Source organism: Oncorhynchus clarkii, chromosome 6 (assembly GCF_045791955.1).
Source record: "Oncorhynchus clarkii lewisi isolate Uvic-CL-2024 chromosome 6, UVic_Ocla_1.0, whole genome shotgun sequence".
NCBI lineage: Eukaryota > Metazoa > Chordata > Actinopteri > Salmoniformes > Salmonidae > Oncorhynchus > Oncorhynchus clarkii.
This window is the reverse complement of record NC_092152.1, coordinates 32,750,252-32,770,675: the sequence shown is the minus strand read 5'-3', so window position 1 is coordinate 32,770,675 and position 20,424 is coordinate 32,750,252. Positions and strand designations below refer to the sequence as shown.

Here is a 20,424-nt window from a genome sequence, read left to right as displayed (position 1 = left end):
AAAATTAAAAGGTGTTCGTTTTATTTTTGTGTTTAGGACTAAATCAAATTGTGTACAGAGAATTAGTGCGAGCAGTGTTTGGAAACATGCACGCGTGCACACACACACACACACACACACACACACACACACACACACACTCAATTTTCTTCACAGAGCAAAACTCACTAACGCAAGTGCTCTTGTACAAATAAAATGAGACAAACACACTCACATTCCACTCACACTCCTGTGCACACACCTATTGGTCATCTTAACAATGGAGAACATAAAATGGACCACAACATGTCATGTATGGCAGCACACAGCCCAATCAGAAGGCTTGGTTTTGATCCCTAATGAGTTAACATGAGGTTGACCTGTTGGTGTAGAGCTGAGCTGCAGTAGAGCACCACGTCCTGTCTATCTGGATCCTCCACAGGAGACAGGATAAAAAACACAACTCGTCTGAAATGACATGTGGACAGAATCTGCTAATAGCAAAAAGGAAGTGATCAGTCAACATGTTTTACACCAGGGTTCCAGTCAATTCAGCATCATTCAGTAAAGGGAAATTCTATTTCACAATTATTGTACTTCTTTTAATGGAAGCATTTCATTGTTTAATTGAAATTCCAATAACCCTCCATGGCATCACTGAATGGATAATGAATGGAGCCTAACCCTGTACACATCCTATCCCTCCAGACGGGTTTAATCCCTTCATAACAACGGCTGAGGTGAAGGAACTTCAGTCACAGTGGAAACGTTATGGCATAAATATGCATCAACAAACTGCTGGCTCATTGGGTTATCTGATTATTCTATTCAGCAAAGTCCACTGATATTTATCTCATCTGAAATCTAAGGGAAAAAAAGACATACATCTTAAATATCACAATTTTCAAGTTGTTTTTCTTCAACAAATACCAATATATTAAACCAAAGTGTACATATTTCATATTAGTATCAAAAGGGTTATATACTGTAGGTTTGTAAGTATGAAAACAGAAAAGCATAATAGCTGAATGGTTTGGAGTTCTGGAGAATAGTTTCTTGCTCCCTGTCAGGCAAGTCTTAGTCTGGGTTTGTTCAGTCAATAACATCAACAACCAGTGTTGAGTAACCACCACTACACACTAAGGTCCCGGTTCATGGCCCATATCCCCTTCCCCTTCTATTTTCACACACCCGAAAGGAGCTCTGTAGGTAACCCTTCATCAGCAACACAGAGCACACCAAGCACGTTTCTAGGGCCGAGGAGTTGGAGGATTGCAGCAGTTATAGAGGGAGAAGATACTCGGGTGAAAAACTTGAGCGTGTCTGTTCCTTGTTTCTGAGATCTACCTTTGGCAAACGTTTTAAATCAAACTGTTGATTTTCCCCTCCATGATTGCAGTTCCCTTCAACAGTAGTGACTCTCTGGTCCCACAGTCCTCTACCTGCCAGCCGGCGCTCTGCTATTTGGAAAACACAACTGTACAATAAATGTGTGTGTACAAACGACTGGCATTTAAAGTTCTACCTCAAAAGGAGCGTTGATATAATCGATCCTATTTACTCCTAACTAACACGTTTCACATGACTGTGTGACCTAAAGACAGACAAATCAAATCAAAACAGCTTGTTTAATTGCATAGAAAAAGTATTCTACAAAAGGGTTCAATAACAAGCAAGCTGGGCCTCTCGAGTGGCGCAGTGGTCTAAGGCACTGCATCGCAGTGCTAGCTGTGCCACTAGAGATTCTGGGTTCAAGTCCAGGCTCTGTCGCAGCCGGCCGCGACTGGGAGACCCATGGGGCGGCGCACAATTGGCCCAGCGTCGTCCGGGTTAGGGGAGGGTTTGGTCGGTAGGGATGTCCTTGTCCCATCGCTCACAAGCGACTCCTGTGGCGGGCCGGGCGCAATGCGTATGGTGTTTCCTCCGACACATCAGTGAGGCTGGCTTCTGGGTTAAGTGGGCATTGTGTCAAGAAGCAGCTTGGTTGGGTTGTGTTTCGGAGGACGCACGGTTCTCGACCTTCGCCTCTCCCGAGTCCGAACGGGAGTTGCAGCGATGAGACAAGACTAACTACCAATTAGATACCACGAAATTGGGGAGAAAAAGGGGTAAACAAAATCAAGAAAATAACAAGCAAGCTGATGTATGAGCCTGAAAAATGAAACTTCTCTTCATGGGAATAAAAGAATAACAGAGACAAGTATGGGTATCACACATATAAGCAAACATGTAAACAGGGTGGAAATGATATTGGTGCTGGACACTCCCATAACAGAATCTGGGCACCTCTTGGACCATGGGGAGCCACATACATTATTGTATGAACATTAGTCCAGCCCATTGTTTTAGGCACCCCCAAGAGTCAAGCTATGAGTCCAACCTGAATGTAACCCCATACATCAATAATAGTAAAAATGAAAGACATCAACTGCCTTCCTGGCAACAATAGCTTAAAGTATTCATAACTGGTCAAAAATTCAATATAAAACACTAAAACATTAAAAACAAAACGCAACACAAAAAACCCATGTAGAAAGCTGAAAATAATGTTGGGCTGTGTTTCGGTGTCTGCATGTGTGTGTGTTAGGCCTCGAAGCGTTTGGGGCAGACCATGGGGGCGAGCAGGGTCCACATGTAGAGGATGAGACAGACCCAGCAGGACGCCATCTTGATCCAGAACACAGACCAACTGCCATCCAGCAGCTTCTCTATCTTATGGTTGTCATAGCTACGGGAAAACAAACATAGCATACTCTTAGCTTTACACAACATTTTAATTAGTGGAATAAATAAAGACACAAAGTTTCCCTAGTAACTCTACAACTAACTGGGACCTAGTTAAAGTTTCCACAGTAGGCTAACTCTTCTACGAAGCTATAATTAAAATTCTCCAGTGACTATTCTACTAACTGAAGCTATAATTAAAGTTCTCCAGTGACTATTCTACTAACTGAAGCTATAATTAAAGTTCTCCAGTGACTCTTCTACAAACTGAAGCTATAATTAAAGTTCTCCATTGACTCTTCTACGAACTGAAGCTATAATTAAAGTTCTCCAGTGACTCTTCTACGAACTGAAGCTATAATTAAAGTTCTCCAGTGACTCTTCTACTAACTGAAGCTATAATTAAAGTTCTCCAGTGACTCTTCTACGAACTGAAGCTATAATTAAAGTTGTCCAGTGACTATTCTACTAACTGAAGCTATAATTAAAGTTCTCCAGTGACTATTCTACTAACTGAAGCTATAATTAAAGTTCTCCAGTGACTCGTCTACGAACTGAAGCTATAATTAAAGTTCCCCAGTGACTCTTCTACGAACTGAAGCTATAATTAGAGTTCCCCAGTGACTCTTCTACGAACTGAAGCTATAATTAAAGTTCCCTAGTGACTATTCTACTAACTGAAGCTATAATTAGAGTTTACCAGTAACTCTACTAGCAGCAAGAGTTTCCACAGTCACTCTACTAGTAGTAAGAGTTTCCGCAATCACTCTACTAGCAGTAAGAATTTCCCCAGTATCTCTACTAGTAGTAAGAGTTTCCCCAGTAACTCTACTAGTAGTAAGGGTTTCCACAGTAACTATACTAGTAGTAAGGGTTTCCACAGTAACTCTACTAGTAGTAAGATTTTCACAGTAACTCTACTAGTAGTAAGGGTTTCCACAGTAACTCTACTAGTAGTAAGGGTTTCCACAGTAACTCTACAAGCAGTAAGAGTTTCCACAGTAACTCTACTAGTAGTAAGAGTTTCCACAGTAACTCTACTAGTAGTAAGGGTTTCCACAGTAACTCTACTAGTAGTAAGAGTTTCCACAGTAACTCTACTAGTAGTAAGAGTTTCCACAATCACTCTACTAGTAGTAAGGGTTTCCACAGTAACTCTACTAGTAGTAAGGGTTTCCACAGTAACTCTACTAGTAGTAAGGGTTTCCCCAGTAACTCTACTAGCAGTAAGGGTTTCCACAGTAACTCTACTAGCAGTAAGAGTTTCCCCAGTAACTCTACTAGTAGTAAGGGTTTCCACAGTAACTCTACTAGTAGTAAGGGTTTCCACAGTAACTCTACTAGTAGTAAGGGTTCCCACAGTAACTCTACAAGTAGTAAGGGTTTCCACAGTAACTCTACTAGTAGTAAGGGTTTCCACAGTAACTCTACTAGTAGTAAGGGTTTCCCCAGTAACTCTACTAGTAGTAAGGGTTTCCACAGTAACTCTACTAGTAGTAAGAGTTTCCCCAGTAACTCTACTAGTAGTAAGAGTTTCCACAGTAACTCTACTAGTAGTAAGGGTTTCCACAGTAACTCTACTAGTAGTAAGGGTTTCCACAGTAACTCTACTAGTAGTAAGGGTTTCCCCAGTAACTCTACTAGTAGTAAGGGTTTCCACAGTAACTCTACTAGTAGTAAGGGTGTCCACAGTAACTCTACTAGCAGTAAGAGTTTCCCCAGTATCTCTACTAGTAGGAAGAGTTTCCCCAGTAACTCTACTAGTAGTAAGGGTTTCCACAGTAACTCTACTAGTAGTAAGGGTTTCCACAGTAACTCTACTAGTAGTAAGAGTTTCCACAGTAACTCTACTAGTAGTAAGGGTTTCCACAGTAACTCTACTAGTAGTAAGAGTTTCCACAGTAACTCTACTAGTAGTAAGAGTTTCACCAGTAACTCTACTAGTAGTAAGGGTTTCCACAGTAACTCTACTAGCAGTAAGAGTTTCCCCAGTAACTCTACTAGTAGTAAGGGTTTCCACAGTAACTCTACTAGTAGTAAGGGTTTCCACAGTAACTCTACTAGTAGTAATAGTTTCCACAGTAACTCTACAAGTAGTAAGGGTTTCCACAGTAACTCTACTAGTAGTAAGAGTTTCCCCAGTAACTCTACTAGTAGTAAGAGTTTCCACAGTAACTCTACTAGTAGTAAGGGTTTCCACAGTAACTACTAGTAGTAAGGGTTTCCACAGTAACTCTACTAGTAGTAAGGGTTTCCCCAGTAACTCTACTAGTAGTAAGGGTTTCCACAGTAACTCTACTAGTAGTAAGGGTGTCCACAGTAACTCTACTAGCAGTAAGAGTTTCCCCAGTATCTCTACTAGTAGGAAGAGCTTCCCCAGTAACTCTACTAGTAGTAAGGGTTTCCACAGTAACTCTACTAGTAGTAAGGGTTTCCACAGTAACTCTACTAGTAGTAAGAGTTTCCACAGTAACTCTACTAGTAGTAAGGGTTTCCACAGTAACTCTACTAGTAGTAAGAGTTTCCACAGTAACTCTACTAGTAGTAAGAGTTTCACCAGTAACTCTACTAGTAGTAAGGGTTTCCACAGTAACTCTACTAGTAGTAAGGGTTTCCACAGTAACTCTACTAGTAGTAATAGTTTCCACAGTAACTCTACAAGTAGTAAGGGTTTCCACAGTAACTCTACTAGCAGCAAGAGTTTCCACAGTCACTCTACTAGTAGTAAGAGTTTCCACAATCACTCTACTAGTAGTAAGAGTTTCCACAGTAACTCTACTAGTAGTAAGGGTTTCCACAGTAACTCTACTAGTAGTAAGAGTTTCCACAGTCACTCTACTAGTAGTAAGGGTTTCCACAGTCACTCTACTAGTAGTAAGGGTTTCCACAGTAACTCTACTAGTAGTAAGGGTTTCCACAGTAACTCTACTAGTAGTAAGGGTTTCCACAGTAACTCTACTAGTAGTAAGGGTTTCCACAGTAACTCTACTAGTAGTAAGGGTTTCCACAGTCACTCTACTAGTAGTAAGGGTTTCCACAGTAACTCTACTAGTAGTAAGGGTTTCCACAGTAACTCTACTAGTAGTAAGGGTTTCCACAGTAACTCTACTAGTAGTAAGGGTTTCCACAGTAACTCTACTAGTAGTAAGGGTTTCCACAGTAACTCTACTAGTAGTAAGGGTGTCCACAGTAACTCTACTAGCAGTAAGAGTTTCCCCAGTATCTCTACTAGTAGTAAGAGTTTCCCCAGTAACTCTACTAGTAGTAAGGGTTTCCACAGTACCTCTACTAGCAGTAAGAGTTTCCCCAGTATCTCTACTAGTAGTAAGAGTTTCCCCAGTAACTCTACTAGTAGTAAGGGTTTCCACAGTAACTCTACTAGCAGTAAGTTTCCCCAGTATCTCTACTAGTAGTAAGAGTTTCCCCAGTAACTCTACTAGTAGTAAGGGTTTCCACAGTAACTCTACTAGCAGTAAGAGTTTCCCCAGTATCTCTACTAGTAGTAAGAGTTTCCCCAGTAACTCTACTAGTAGTAAGGGTTTCCACAGTAACTCTACTAGTAGTAAGGGTTTCCACAGTAACTCTACTAGTAGTAAGAGTTTCCACAGTAACACTACTAGTAGTAAGGGTTTCCACAGTAACTCTACTAGTAGTAAGGGTTTCCACAGTAACTCTACTAGTAGTAAGAGTTTCACCAGTAACTCTACTAGTAGTAAGGGTTTCCACAGTAACTCTACTAGCAGTAAGAGTTTCCCCAGTAACTCTACTAGTAGTAAGGGTTTCCACAGTAACTCTACTAGCAGTAAGAGTTTCCCCAGTAACTCTACTAGTAGTAAGGGATTCCACAGTAACTCTACTAGTAGTAAGGGTTTCCACAGTAACTCTACTAGTAGTAAGAGTTTCCACAGTAACTCTGCTAGTAGTAAGGGTTTCCACAGTAACTCTGCTACTTACTGGAACCAGTTTGTGACAGTCATCATGACGTAGAGTGAACCCAGGAAGAAGACAAAGTGGAAGTAGGGGTAGCTGTAGATGGTTCCCTGTCTCTCATCGTATAAAACATTTTGTCCTCCTCCAGTCTGCTCCTCATCATAGTCATCTGGACAACAGAACCACAACAATACAGCAACGTTATTACGACCTTACATCATAGTCACAACCACAACAACACAGCAACGTTATTACGACCTTACATCATAGTCACAACCACAACATCACAGCGACGTTATTACAATCTTACGTCATAACCACAACTTCACAGCGTCATTATTACAACCTTACATCATATTCATAACCACAACATCACAGCAACGTTATTATGACCTTACATCATAGTCACAACCACAACATCACAGCAACGTTATTACGACCTTACATCATAACCACAACCACAAAATCACAGCAACGTTATTACGACCTTACATCATAGTCACAACACAATCACAACCACCCCACCCCTGGTCTCGGTGTCCAGTTTCTATGTGGCAATAGTATATGTCCCAGGGGGCTAGGGTCAGTCTGTCCTATCTGGTGTAATTCTCCTGTTTAATCTGGTGTCCTGTGTGACCTTAGGTATGCTCCCTCTAATTCTCCCCATCCCATCCCTCTCTCTTTCTCTCTCCTGGAGTACCTGAGCCCTAGGACCATGCCTCAGGACTACCTGGCCTGACAACTCCTGGCTGACTCTGTCCCCAGTCCCCCTGGTTGTGCTGCTGTCAATTTCTGCTGTCCTGCCTGTGGCTATGGAACCCTGACCTGTTCACCGGTCGTGCTACCTTGTCCCGGACCTGCTGTTTTGACCTTCTCTCTCTCTCCCTCTCTCTATACCGCACCTGCTGTCTCGACTTCTGAATGCTCGGCTATGAAAAGCCAACTGACATTTACTCCTGAGGTACTGACCTGTTGCACCCTCTATAACCACTGTGATTATTATTTGACCCTGCTGGTCATCTAGGAACGTTTGAACATCTTGAAGAACGATCTGGCCTTAATGACAATGTACTCTTATCATCTTCACCCGGCACAGCCAAAAGAGGACTGGCCACCCCACAGAGTCTGGTTCCTCTCTAGGTTTCTTCCTAGGTTCATGCCTGTCTAGGGAATTTTTCATCTGCATTGCTTGCTCTTTGGGGTTTTAGGCTGGGTTTCTGTATCAGCACTTTGTGACGACTGCTGATGTTAAAAGGGCTTTATAAATGCATTTGACTGATTGATCACAGCAACTTAATTACGACCTTACATCAGTCAACACAACCACAACACCACAGCAACATTACATATAACACTTATGATGAAAAGAAAACCGTTGTTAAAATCATTATTATCATCACGATAAACTCGGCTCTATCCAATAAAACTCTCACTAATATTCCTGTTTTCCTTCCTTTTTCCTGGTCTCTAACCTCTTATTTCTCTCTCTCCGCTTTGCAGGACAGGAAACTCTCTGAAAATTACTATGTCTACTGAGAAGGGCTTAAGTTTTTTTTTAAATCAAATGTATTGTTCTTAATTGTACACTTGTTATTCTCCCCCCCCCCCCCCCCCCCCCCAAATATCTGTATAATACATTCATAAATGAAGTGACATGCTCTGCGCTGTTATTTCCCTGGCTGCAGTGCTGCTTTACCCCGCCAGAGGGCAGCTGCAGCCTTCCCTCAGTTCTACTACTACTACTACTATCTGACTAGTCTATCTCCAACCACCAGTCATAGTCTCCTCCTGGTAACACTGACATCATTTCTGTTTACTGACCAATGCTGTTCCTGCATCTTCACTGTTACTATGTGTATGAGAGAATATACAAGAACACTGCCTGTTTCTGGTGGTGTTACAGTAGTACAGTAGAATACTGAGAGCGATGGTATTTTATACAGAAAGCAGTGAGAGAAGGAGAAAGAGAGGGAGAGAACGAATATGTTTGTGTTTACCTGTGTCATCTCCAAAGCAGAAACAGCAGCGCGCTCTCTGCCGGATTGAGGTGAGTTAGTACTTGTACAGGAATGTATCAACTAATCAACTATACATAGCCCTTACACTAAACGCACACATGCACACCAGAGCATGTGAGCCGAGCTGGAGCGGAGCGAGGAGTGGAGTGTGCCCAATTCGACTGGAGCCCAGAGTGAGTTTCCCAAAGGCTGGAGGGTCGGCCTTTTCGCCCGCTCCAGTAGCACTCACTTCACTTCACGAGCTCAGGGCATTCCGGGGCGGCAGGGTAGCCAAGTGGTTAGAGTGTTGGACAAATCCCCGAGCTGTCGTTCTGCCCCTGAACAGACAGTTAACCCACTGTTCCTAGACCGTCATTGAAAATAAGAAATTGTTCTTAACTGACTTCCCTAGTTAAATAAAGGTAAAAAAAAAAATCCTGGCCCAGCATGCATTTCTAGTCCACTTGTGTGCTGCTATAGCCCCTTTCTTTAGCTACTGTCATGGAGTTCACTAAATATTTTCATAAAGAAACTGATAAAACACACAGGTATGTTCGATCAGCTTCAAGTACAGGCTCTGGCTGGGCCTCTCAAGGGCATTCAGAGACTTGTCACGAGGCCACTCCTGTGTTGTCTTGGCTGTGTGCTTAGGGTGGTTGTCCTGTTGGAAGGTGAACCTTCACGCAAGTCTGAGGTCCTGAGTGCTCTGGAGCAGGTTTTCATCAAGGATCTCTCTCTACTTTGCTCCATTCATCTTTGCCTCGATCCTGACTAGTCTCCAAGTCCCTGCCGCTGAAAAACTTCCCTACAGCATGATGCTGCCACCACCATGCTTCACCGTAGTGATGGTGCCAGATTTCCTCCAGGTGTGACACTTGGCATTCAGGCCAAAGAGTTTAATCTTGGTTTCATCAGACCAGAGAATCTTGTTTCTCATGGTCTGAGAGTCTTTAGCGGGCTGTCATGTGCTTTTATTGAGGAGTGGCTTCCGTCTCTGGCCACTCTACCATAAAGGCCTGATTGGTGGAGTGCTGCAGAGATGGTTGACCTTCTGGAATGTTCTCCCATCTCCACATAGGAACTCTAGAGCTCTGTCAGAGTGACCATAGAGTTATTGGTAACCTCCCTGACCAAGGCCCTTCTCCCTCAATTGCTCAGTTTGGCCAGGCAGCCAGCTCTCAGAAGAGTCTTCTTCCATTTAAGAGTGATGGAGGCCACTGTGTTCTTGGGGACCTTCAACGCTGCAGAAATGTTTTGGTACCCTTCACCAGATCTGTGCCTCGACACAATTCTGTCTCGGGGCTCTACGGACAATTCCTTTGACGCGATGGCTTGGTTTTTGCTCTGACATGCACTGTCAACTGTGGGACCTTATATAGACAGGTGTGTGCCTTTCCAAATCATGTCCAATCCATTTAATTTACCACAGTTGGACTCTAATCAAGTTGTAGAAACATCTCAAGGATGATCAATGGAAACAGAATGCACCTGAGCTCAATTTCAAGTCTCATAGCAAAGAGTCTGAATACTTATGTAAATAAGGTCTTTCTGTTTTTATTTTTTATACATTTGCAAATATTTATAAAAACCTGTTTTTGCTTTGTCATTATGGGTTATTGTGTGTAGATTGATGAGGAACATTCTTTATTTAATTCATTTTAAATGAAGTCTGTAAAGTAACAAAACGTGGAAAACGTTAAGGGGTCTGAATACTTTCCAAAGGCACTATATATGCTTATCAAGAGCCTTGCTTAATTATGCTGTATATGCTAAGACATGTAGCCTATTTGAAATGATGAGCACTTCTGACAGTCACAGTTTGTTATTTATTAAAATATTTTTCATTCAAATCATATGGTTTGGTTCCAATACTTCAAAACCAAATGGTAGGTCCAGGTAGTCACAATAATAGATGGTGTTGGTTAAATGGTGATTTTAGTGAATTTGAATTTGGAGCAGCATTTTTTTTCTCCTGTGAGTGAGGAGGGGTATTCCGACCGCTCAACTCTGCCCACATACTCTGGTGCAGACACACACACAGCTGTTGAAAGGATGTGTGTGATTGGCTGGACCACAAATAACTGGAAAAATGTATTCTGACAGATCTGTAATGTGTGTGTGTGTGTGTGTTCGTGGATGGTCTTACTTCAGTCTCAGGCACGCTGTTCCTAATCACACGCATCGCTGCAGAGCTCCGTCTGGTGGTGGACGTCAAACTACACACACACACACACACACACACACACACACACAAACACACACACACACCGATTACAAATCTGTCAGAAGACATTTTCTAGGCTTGGGCGATATACCGTATATACCACATACTGGGGTATTTGGAAAAAGCCACGGAATGGTTTTGTAATACCATCAATACCATGGAAACAATTTCTTTGAAGTGTTGAATTCCATTTGAATTCTACCTTTAAAGTAAATACCTGCAGTCAACTTTTGTAAACTTTATAAAAAAATAACATTGTGTTTTTTCATATCACCTGTCACATTATTATGAAGCTTACAGTAGTCCCCAGTCACATGTCACGTGGTGTTTGTTTACAAGCACACAACAACGAGAGACCGGAGCCTTGTGAGTCACTCACTGTTGTGCAACATGTGTCAGGTGATCTAATTACAGTATGGATTTCACAACTAAATTGCCAGCTAGATATCTCATAACTATTAAGTTAACTGTCTAAAATGTGCTAAATGCTCTGCAGTTGTGTATTGGTTTGCAAATTTAGTAGCTTGTTAACTATCTAGCTAAGTGGTTAGCTTCTTCCAAATTCAAGCATTTGCTTGGTAACAGCAGACAATCCCCTCTTGGATCAAGAGCCTTGCTGGCTAATATTTGTTTTGAGCATTTTTGAGTGACTTGTATAGGTTAGAAACTGTACAAAATGTTTGCAATCCACTCGTTATCATTGCATTTACTTAGCATTCTCTATGGGATTTTATATGTACTTGTTAGCATCGCTAACCTTAGGATTACAGAGTATCAGTGGGGTTTGAAAGCAGCGCCCCTTGTGTTCAGTGCTGGTATTACAGAATATCCCAGGAATGGCACAAGGTCGGTATGAAGGCATGACAATCTGGATACCGCCCAAGCCTACATTTTTCCATACATTTCTGGTTGAGAATAGCTGAAGTCTTTCACAGAGATGAACACAGGATAAGCTGTATGTCTGAGCTTAATGTGAAACACATGTGGACACCCTAACTACAAATCCAGGCTATCACACACACCCTCTCAACAGATTCAGCCAATCACACGAACCCTCTCAACAGCCCCAGCCAATCAGAAACAATCTCACTTTTCCTCCAGTCAATAACAAATTACCTCACTGCAAAAAGTCTAAAAACACAGCCCCCTCTCTTCTCTGGACAGATCTAAAAACAGGGGATAGGTGAAAGCAACACGGGGTGTGTGTCTTACCAGGAGTAGAGCACACAGCCGAACAGGATGACAGTTCCCACTCCTGTTACGATCCTCTTGTCGCTCTCTGAACCAGAGTTGAAAGGGAACACACACACTGTCGTATTCACCCCATTAACCTCCAACACTATACAGAGAAAGAGAGAGAGAGAAAGAAGAGTAATAAGAGGATGATGTTAATACTGTAAGAGGCACATTGGGCCAAACAGAGCATAGCATTCATGGAGGCATTTAAAGTGTAAATTAACAAAATGCAAACACATGAAACCTGTTAATAGGCAATTCATATAGGCAATGAAACACTAGAACGCTATGGGCTGAGCCTCCGGTATACTTACTCTCTTTGGGCTTGCTGGAGAAGGCTGAGAAGGTGAGGTACATGACGTACACACTGATCACTCCTGGCTGGAGCAGGCCAGACTTAGGCTGGACTGGAGGAGAACAGATGGACTGTTACTGTATGTGTGTGTGTCCCTGTTTGTGTGTGTGTGTGTGTGTGTGTGTGTGTACTCACGTCTCTGTATGAAGGGAGATATAGCCAGCATAGTGACTATGAAACAGAGGCTGCCGTTGACCCCCAGGAACACCTTGTTGAGCAGACAGGCCTGAGAGTGTGTGTAAAACAGAGCCATGAACACCACAGCTCCTACGGCGACACTGAACAACACCAAGGTGGCCAGAGCCAGCGCCCCATACCACAGACGGTTGTCCTTCACACCTGAACTCCTAAAGAGGGGGGACGAATAGGAGGAAGAGAGAGGAGGGAAGGATAGGAGGAAGAGAGAGGAGGGAAGGATGGGAGGAAGAAAGGGGGAGGGAAGGATGGGAGGAAGAGAGAGGAGGGAAGGATGGGAGGAAGAGAGGGGGAGGGAAGGATGGGAGGAAGACAGAGGAGGGAAGGATGGGAGGAAGAGATGGGGAGGGAAGGATGGGAGGAAGAGAGAGGAGGGAAGGATAGGAGGAAGAGAGGTGGAGGGAAGGATGGGAGGAAGAAAGGGGGAGGGAAGGATGGGAGGAAGAGAGAGGAGGGAAGGATGGGAGGAAGAGAGGGGGAGGGAAGGATGGGAGGAAGACAGAGGAGGGAAGGATGGGAGGAAGAGAGGGGGAGGGAAGGATGGGAGGAAGAGAGAGGAGGGAAGGATGGGAGGAAGAGAGAGGAGGGAAGGATGGGAGGAAGAAAGGGGGAGGGAAGGATGGGAGGAAGAGAGAGGAGGGAAGGATGGGAGGAAGAGAGGGGGAGGGAAGGATGGGAGGAAGACAGAGGAGGGAAGGATGGGAGGAAGAGAGGGGGAGGGAAGGATGGGAGGAAGAGAGAGGAGGGAAGGATGGGAGGAAGAGAGAGGAGGGAAGGATGGGAGGAAGATAGGGGGAGGGAAGGATGGGAGGAAGAGAGAGGAGGGAAGGATGGGAGGAAGAGAGAGGAGGGAAGGATGGGAGGAAGAGAGGTGGAGGGAAGGATGGGAGGAAGAGAGGGGGAGGGAAGGATGGGAGGAAGACAGAGGAGGGAAGGATGGGAGGAAGAGAGGGGGAGGGAAGGATGGGAGGAAGAAAGGGGGAGGGAAGGATGGGAGGAAGAGAGAGGAGGGAAGGATGGGAGGAAGAGAGGGGGAGGGAAGGATGGGAGGAAGACAGAGGAGGGAAGGATGGGAGGAAGAGAGGGGGAGGGAAGGATGGGAGGAAGAGAGAGGAGGGAAGGATGGGAGGAAGAGAGAGGAGGGAAGGATGGGAGGAAGATAGGGGGAGGGAAGGATGGGAGGAAGAGAGAGGAGGGAAGGATGGGAGGAAGAGAGAGGAGGGAAGGATGGGAGGAAGAGAGGTGGAGGGAAGGATGGGAGGAAGAGAGAGGAGGGAAGGATGGGAGGAAGAGAGGGGGAGGGAAGGATGGGAGGAACAGAGGGGGAGGGAAGGATGGGAGGAAGAGAGAGGAGGGAAGGATTGGAGGAAGAGGGGGAGGGAAGGATGGGAGGAAGAGAGGGGGAGGGAAGGATGGGAGGAAGAGAGAGGGGGAGGTAGGGTAAGGAAAATAGAGGAAGAGAGAGGGGGAGGTAGGGTAAGGAAAAGAGAGGAAGAGAGAGGGGGAGGTATGGTAAGGAAAAGAGAGGAAGAGAGCGGGGGAGGTAGGGTAAGGAAAATAGAGGAAGAGAGAGGGGGAGGTAGGGTAAGGAAATGAGAGGAAGAGAGAGAGGAGATTGCTATATTTTATTCCTGAGGATACTAAAAGACAGGTGTAGGGTTGCTGGCAGATTTTCCACATTCGTAGTACTTTTACTCAGGCAAGCCGACCAGAGCGTCCCCTCCACCCAGGCACACACACAAAAAGACATTCCCAGTTAGTGAAAATATAAAAACAACCTTTAAAATGGTCCCCTTTCATGCTAATTGCTACTGTGTGTGTGTGTGTGTGTGTGTGCGTGTGTGTGTGTGTGTGTGTGCGTGTCTCAGAGGGGAGAGGAAACTGTGAGCATACCCTCCTCTGCCATGTGCATCCTGTCTGAAAACTGGACACTGACCAACCCCTCCCTTGTCCCGTATACCACAAGACTCTCTCTCTCCCTCTGTTCCTCTCTCTATCCCTCTGTTTCTCTCTCCCTTTGTTTCTCTCAATTCAATTTCAATTTATTGCCATGGGAAACATATGTTTACATATGCCAAAGCAAGTGAAATAGATAATTAACAAAAGTGAAATAAACAATAAAAAGTGAACAGTAAATACTACACTTACAAAAGTTCCAAAAGAATAAAGACATTTCAAATGTCATATTATATCCATATACTGTCAAGTGTTGTAACGATGTGCAAATAGTTAAAGCACAAAAGGAGAAATAAATAAACACAAATATGGGTTGTATTTACAATGGTGTTTGTTCTTCACTGGTTGTCCTTTTCTTGTGGCAACAGGTCACAAATCTTGCTGCTGTGTTTGCACACAAATTGGATTTGTTTTCGAAATCTTTGTGGGTCTGCGCAATCTGAGGGAAATATGTGTCTCTAATATGGTCATACATTTGGCAGGAGGTTAGGAAGTGCAGCTCAGTTTCCATCTCATTTTGTGGGCAGTGTGCACATAGCCTGTCTTCTCTTGAGAATCAGGTCTGCCTTTGGCGGTCTACGTAGTCAAATATTTCCGTAATTTTGGGTCAGTCACAGTGGTCAGGTACTCTGCCACTGTGTACTCTCTGTTTAGGGCCAAATAACATTCTAGTTTGCTCAGTTTTTTTGTAAATTCTTTCCAATCTGTCAAGTAATTATCTTTTTGCTTTCTTATGATTTGGTTGGGTCTAGTGTTGCTGCCCTGGGGCTCTGTGGGGTCTGTTTGTGTTTGTGAACAGAGCCCCAGGACCAGCTTGCTTAGGGGGCTCTTCTCCAGGTTAATTTCTCTGTAGGTGATGGCTTTGTTATGGAAGGTTTTGGAATCGCTTCCTTTTAGGTGGTTGTAGAATTTAATTAATGGCTCTGTCCTGGATTTTGATAATTAGCGGTAATTGGCCTAAATCTGCTCTGCATGCATTACTTGGTGTTTTACGTTGTTAACAGGACATTTTTGCAGAATTCTGCATGCAGAATCTCAATTTGGTGTTGTCCCATGTTGTGAATTATTGATTGGTGAGCGGACCCCAGGCTTCACAACCATAAAGGGAAATGGGTTCTATAACTGATTAAAGTATTTTTTTGCCAGATCCTAATTGGTATGTCAAATTTTATTTTCCTTTTGATTGTATAGAAGGCCCTTCTTGCCTTGTCTCGCAGATTGTTCACAGCTTTGTGGAAGTTACCTGTGGTGATGATGTTTAGGCCGAGGTATGGATCTTTTTTGTAACACCATTATTTTTGTCTGACTGAGATTTACTGTCAAGGCCCAGGTCTGATAGAATCTGTGCAGAAGATCTAGGTGTTGCTGTAGGCCCTCCTTGGTCGGGGACAGTAGCACCAAATCATCGGCAAACCGTAGACATTTGGCTTCAGATTCTAATAGGGTGAGGCCAGGTGCTGCAGCCTGTTCTAGTACCCTCGCCAATTCGTTGATATATAAGTTGAAGAGGGTGGGGCTTAAGCTGCATCCCTGTCTCACCCCCCGGCCCTGTGGAAAGAAATGTTTGTGTTTTTTGCCAATGTGTACATGGATTTTCTAATATTGTATGTTTTCCCTCAATACCATTTTCCATCAACTTGTATAGCAGACCCGCATGCCAAATTGAGTTGAAAGCTTTTAAAAAATCAACAAAGCATGAGAAGACTTTGCCTTTGTTTTGGTTTGTTTCTCAATTAGGGCGTGCAGGGTGAATACGTGGTCCGTCGTATGGTAATTTTGTAAAAGGCCAATTTGACATTTGCTCAGTACATCGTTTTCGCTGAGAAAATGTACCAGTCTTGTCAAGATCGTCGATAGGAACGGACCAAGGCGCAGCTTGAGTTGAGTTCCACATACTTTATTACACAGTGAAACTACAAAAACAATAAACATAACACGACCGTGAAAGCCGTAGTGCTCAAAACACTAACACAAACAATATCCCACAAAACAGGTGGGAATAAACTTAAGTATGATCCCTAACTAGAGACAACGATAATCAGCTGCCTCTAATTGGGAACCATACCAAAACACCAACACAGAAATATAACAACTAGAACACCCCCGAGTCACGCCCTGACCTAAAACACCACAGAGAACGCCGAGGGCTCTCTATGGTCAGGGCGTGACAAGTCTGCTGTTAATGATAATGCAGAGGATTTCCCCAAGGTTGCGGTTGACGCATATCCCCTGGTAGTTAATGGGGTCAAATTTGGGGTGATCAGTCCTTGGTTCCAAATATTGGGGAAGATGCCAGAGCTGAGGATGATGTTAAAGAGTTTAAGTACAGCCAATTGGAATTTGTGGTCTGTATATTTTATAATTTAATTTAGGATACCATCAACACCACAGGCCTTTTTGGGTTGGAGGGCTTGTATTTTGTCCTGTAGTTCATTCAATGTAATTGGACAATCCAGTGGGTTCTGGTAGTCTTGAATAGTTGTTTCTAAGATTTGTATTTGATCATGTACAGTTGAAGTCGGAAGTTAACATACAATTAGGTTGGGGTCATTAAAACTCATTTTGCAACCACTCTGCAAATTTCTTGTTAACAAACTATAGTTTTGGCAAGTCGGTTAGGACCTCTACTTTGTGCATGACACAAATGATTTTCCCAACAATTGTTTACAGACAGATTATTTCACTTATAAATCACTGTATCACAATTCCAGTGGGTCAGAAGATAAGCTAAGCTAAGATAGGCTAAGTTGACTGTGCCTTCAAACAGCTTGGAAAATTCCAGAAAATGATGTCATGACGTTAGAATCTTCTGATAAGCTAATTGGCATAATTTGAGTCAATTGGAGGTGTACCTGTGGATGTATTTCAAGGCCTACCTTCAAACTCAGTGCCTCTTTGCATGACATCATGGGAAAATCAGAAGAAATCAGCCAAGACCTCAGAAAACAAATTGTAGACCTCCAAAAGTCTGGTTCATCCTTGGGAGCAATTTCCAAATACCCGAAGGTACCACGTTCATCTGTACAAACAATAGTATGCAAGTATAAACACCATGGGACCATGCAGTCGTCATACCGCTCAGGAAGGAGACGCGTTCTGCCTCCTAGAGATGAATGTACTTTGTCGCGAAAAGTGCCAATCAATCCCAGAACAACAGCAAAGGACCTTGTGAAGATGCTGGAGAAAACAGGTACAAAATTATCTATATCCACAGTAAAACAAGTCCTATATCGACATAACATGAAAGGCCGCTCAGTAAGGAAGAAGCCACTGCTCCAAAAACGCCATAAAAAAAGACAGACTGCAGTTTGCAACTGCACATGGGGACAAAGATCGTACTTTTTGGAGAAATGTCCTCTGGTCTGATGAAACAAAAATATAACTGTTTGGCCATAATGGCCACCGTTATGTTTGGAGGAAAAATGGGGAGGCTTTCAAGCCGAAGAACTCCATCCCAACCGTGAAGCACGGGGGTGGCAGCATCATGTTGTGGGGGTGCTTTGCTGCAGGAGGGACTGGTGCACTTCACAAAATAGATGGCGTCATGAGGGAGGAAAATTATGTGGATATATTGAAGCAACATCTCAAGACATCAGGAACTTAAAGCTTGGTCGCAAATGGGTCTTCCAAAAGGACAATGACCCCAAGCATACTTCCAAAGTTGTGGCAAAATGGCTTAAGGAAAACAAAATCAAGGTATTGGAGTGGCCATCACAAAGCGCTGACCTCCAGCCTATAGAAAATGTGTTGGCAGATCTGAAAAAGCGTGTGAGAGCAAGGAGACCTACAAACCTGACTCCGTTACACCAGCTTTGTCAGGAGGAATGGGCCAAAATTCACTCAACTTATTGTGGGAAGCTTGTGGAAGGCTACCCGAAACATTTAACCAAAGTTAAATCATTTAAAGGCAATGCTACCAAATACTAATTGGGTGTATGTAAACTTCTGACCCACTGGGAATGTGATGAAAGAAACAAAAGCTGAAATAAATCATTCTCTCTACTATTATTCTGACATTTCACATTCTTAAAATAAAGTGGTGATCCTAACTGACCTAAAACAGGGAATTTTTACCAGGATTAAATGTCAGGAATTGTGAAAAACTGAGTTTAAATGTATTTGGCTAAGGTGTATGTAAACTTCCGACTTCAACTGTATAGGTTTTTGCTGTTCTTTGTTATAAAGCCAAAAAGATTGTAGAAGTGTTTTTCCACACATCTCTGTTTTGGACAGATAACTCTGCGTGTTGTTTGTTTAGTTTTACAATTTTCCCAGAAGTGGTTAGATTCTATGGATTCTTCAAATATATTGAGCTGAGTTCTGAGATGCTGTTTCTTCTTTTTCCATAGTGTATTTCTGTATTGTTTTAGTGATTCACCATAGTGAAGGTGTAGGCTCAGGTTTTCTGGGTCTCTATGTTTTAGGTTGGACAGGTTTCTCAATTTCTTTCTTAGGTTTTTGCATTCTTCATCAAATCATTTGTCATTGTTAATTTTCTTAGGTTGTCTGCTTGACATTTTTAGATTTGTTAGGGAAGCTGAAAGGTCAAATATAGTGTTTATGTTTTCTACTGCCAAGTTCACAACTTCACTATTACAGTGAAATTGTCTAGAAAGGTTTGAATTTGTTGTTGCCTAATTGTTTTTTGCTAGATTTCCACACATCCTCACATCTATAACATTTCTTAATTTTATTCAGTTCCTTTGGCTTTGATGCCTCATGTTTGAGCATAGCTCAAGTAGAGTGTGATTTTGCTGTGTTATGTTGTCATAGTTGTGTTTAGGTGGGAATATGGGGGAGGGAATGCTGTCACCTCCAGGTAGGTGTTTGTCCCCCTGTGTGCTTAGGGTTCTTGCCCAGTTCTGGCATTTAGGTCGCCACAGACTAGTATTAGCATACCCCCCAAAATAGCATAACCCCTGAGTCTGGTAGTCTGGTAAACTACCACCTGGTAGTTTGGTGGGTGGGACTACCAGCTCTCTGTAACCAAGAGGGCAACTAGTGGGTCCATCTCCTTTATACCATGTTTCTTGTAAGATGACAATGTCTATATTTCCAATTTCTTTAATGAAGTCTGGGTTCCGGGTCTTTACGCCAAAGGCAGATGACCTCAGACCTTGTATATTCCAGGATGAGATAGTAAAAGCGTTGTGTTCCATATTGTCACAGTAGGTGTGAGCAGAGCATGTTGAGCATCTGATACATACCTCTTAGGTCGCAGGATGGCGTTTGGGCGGGTGTTTCTCTCTCTCCCTCCCTCTGTTTCTCTCTCTCTCCCTCTGTGTCTCTCTCTCTCCCTCTGTGTCGCTCTCTCTCCCTCTATGTTGCTCTCTCACTCTCTTTCTCTCTCTCACTCTCTTTCTCTCTCTCTCTCCCTGTTTCTCTCCCTCTCCCTGTGTCTCTCTCTCTCTATCCCACTATCTCTTTGTCTCTCCCTCTGTTTCTCTTTCTTCCTCCCTGTTTCTCTCTCTCTGTCTTCATGCATTCACATGTGACTGTTTTGGCTGAGGACAGAAAGAAAGGCTGTAGGAGAAAGAGAGCTTTATTAGAAGTGTTGCTGTTCTCACCAATTAGTGTTCCATCTGTGGGCAAACTCCACCAGCAGCATGAGCTGGATCAGCAGGAAGAGAAACCCCCCTACAGCTCCCACATACCTCCACACTGAGGGGAGGAGAGAGAGGAGGGGCCAGGGAGAGAGATAGAGTGGAGGGAAGGGAGACAGAGGGAGAGAGGAGGGGGAGAGAGGTTGATAGAGAATGAGAGAGAGAGAAAGAGAGAGAGAGAGAGAGAGAGAGAGGAGGGAAGAGAGACAGAGTCAGGGGTAAAGA

The 20,424-nt window shown here is 43.4% G+C and overlaps 1 protein-coding gene across 2 annotated transcripts in view; it reads right to left on the bottom strand.

Annotated features, from left to right (window-relative positions):
• Positions 1–4: 4 nt before the first annotated feature.
• LOC139411006 (serine incorporator 5) overlaps positions 5–20,424 on the bottom strand; it is a 53,815-nt gene continuing 33,395 nt past the window's right edge. For both annotated transcript variants that reach the window (XM_071156774.1, XM_071156775.1), the window contains 8 exons: positions 20,164–20,257; positions 12,581–12,792; positions 12,405–12,497; positions 12,067–12,193; positions 10,777–10,846; positions 8,631–8,667; positions 6,658–6,802; positions 5–2,707 (listed from right to left, as the gene is read on the bottom strand). In XM_071156774.1, the coding sequence (XP_071012875.1) occupies positions 2,563–2,707; positions 6,658–6,802; positions 8,631–8,667; positions 10,777–10,846; positions 12,067–12,193; positions 12,405–12,497; positions 12,581–12,792; positions 20,164–20,257 (923 nt within the window). In that variant the 3' untranslated portion in view covers positions 5–2,562. The remainder of the gene's footprint in view (positions 2,708–6,657; positions 6,803–8,630; positions 8,668–10,776; positions 10,847–12,066; positions 12,194–12,404; positions 12,498–12,580; positions 12,793–20,163; positions 20,258–20,424) is intronic.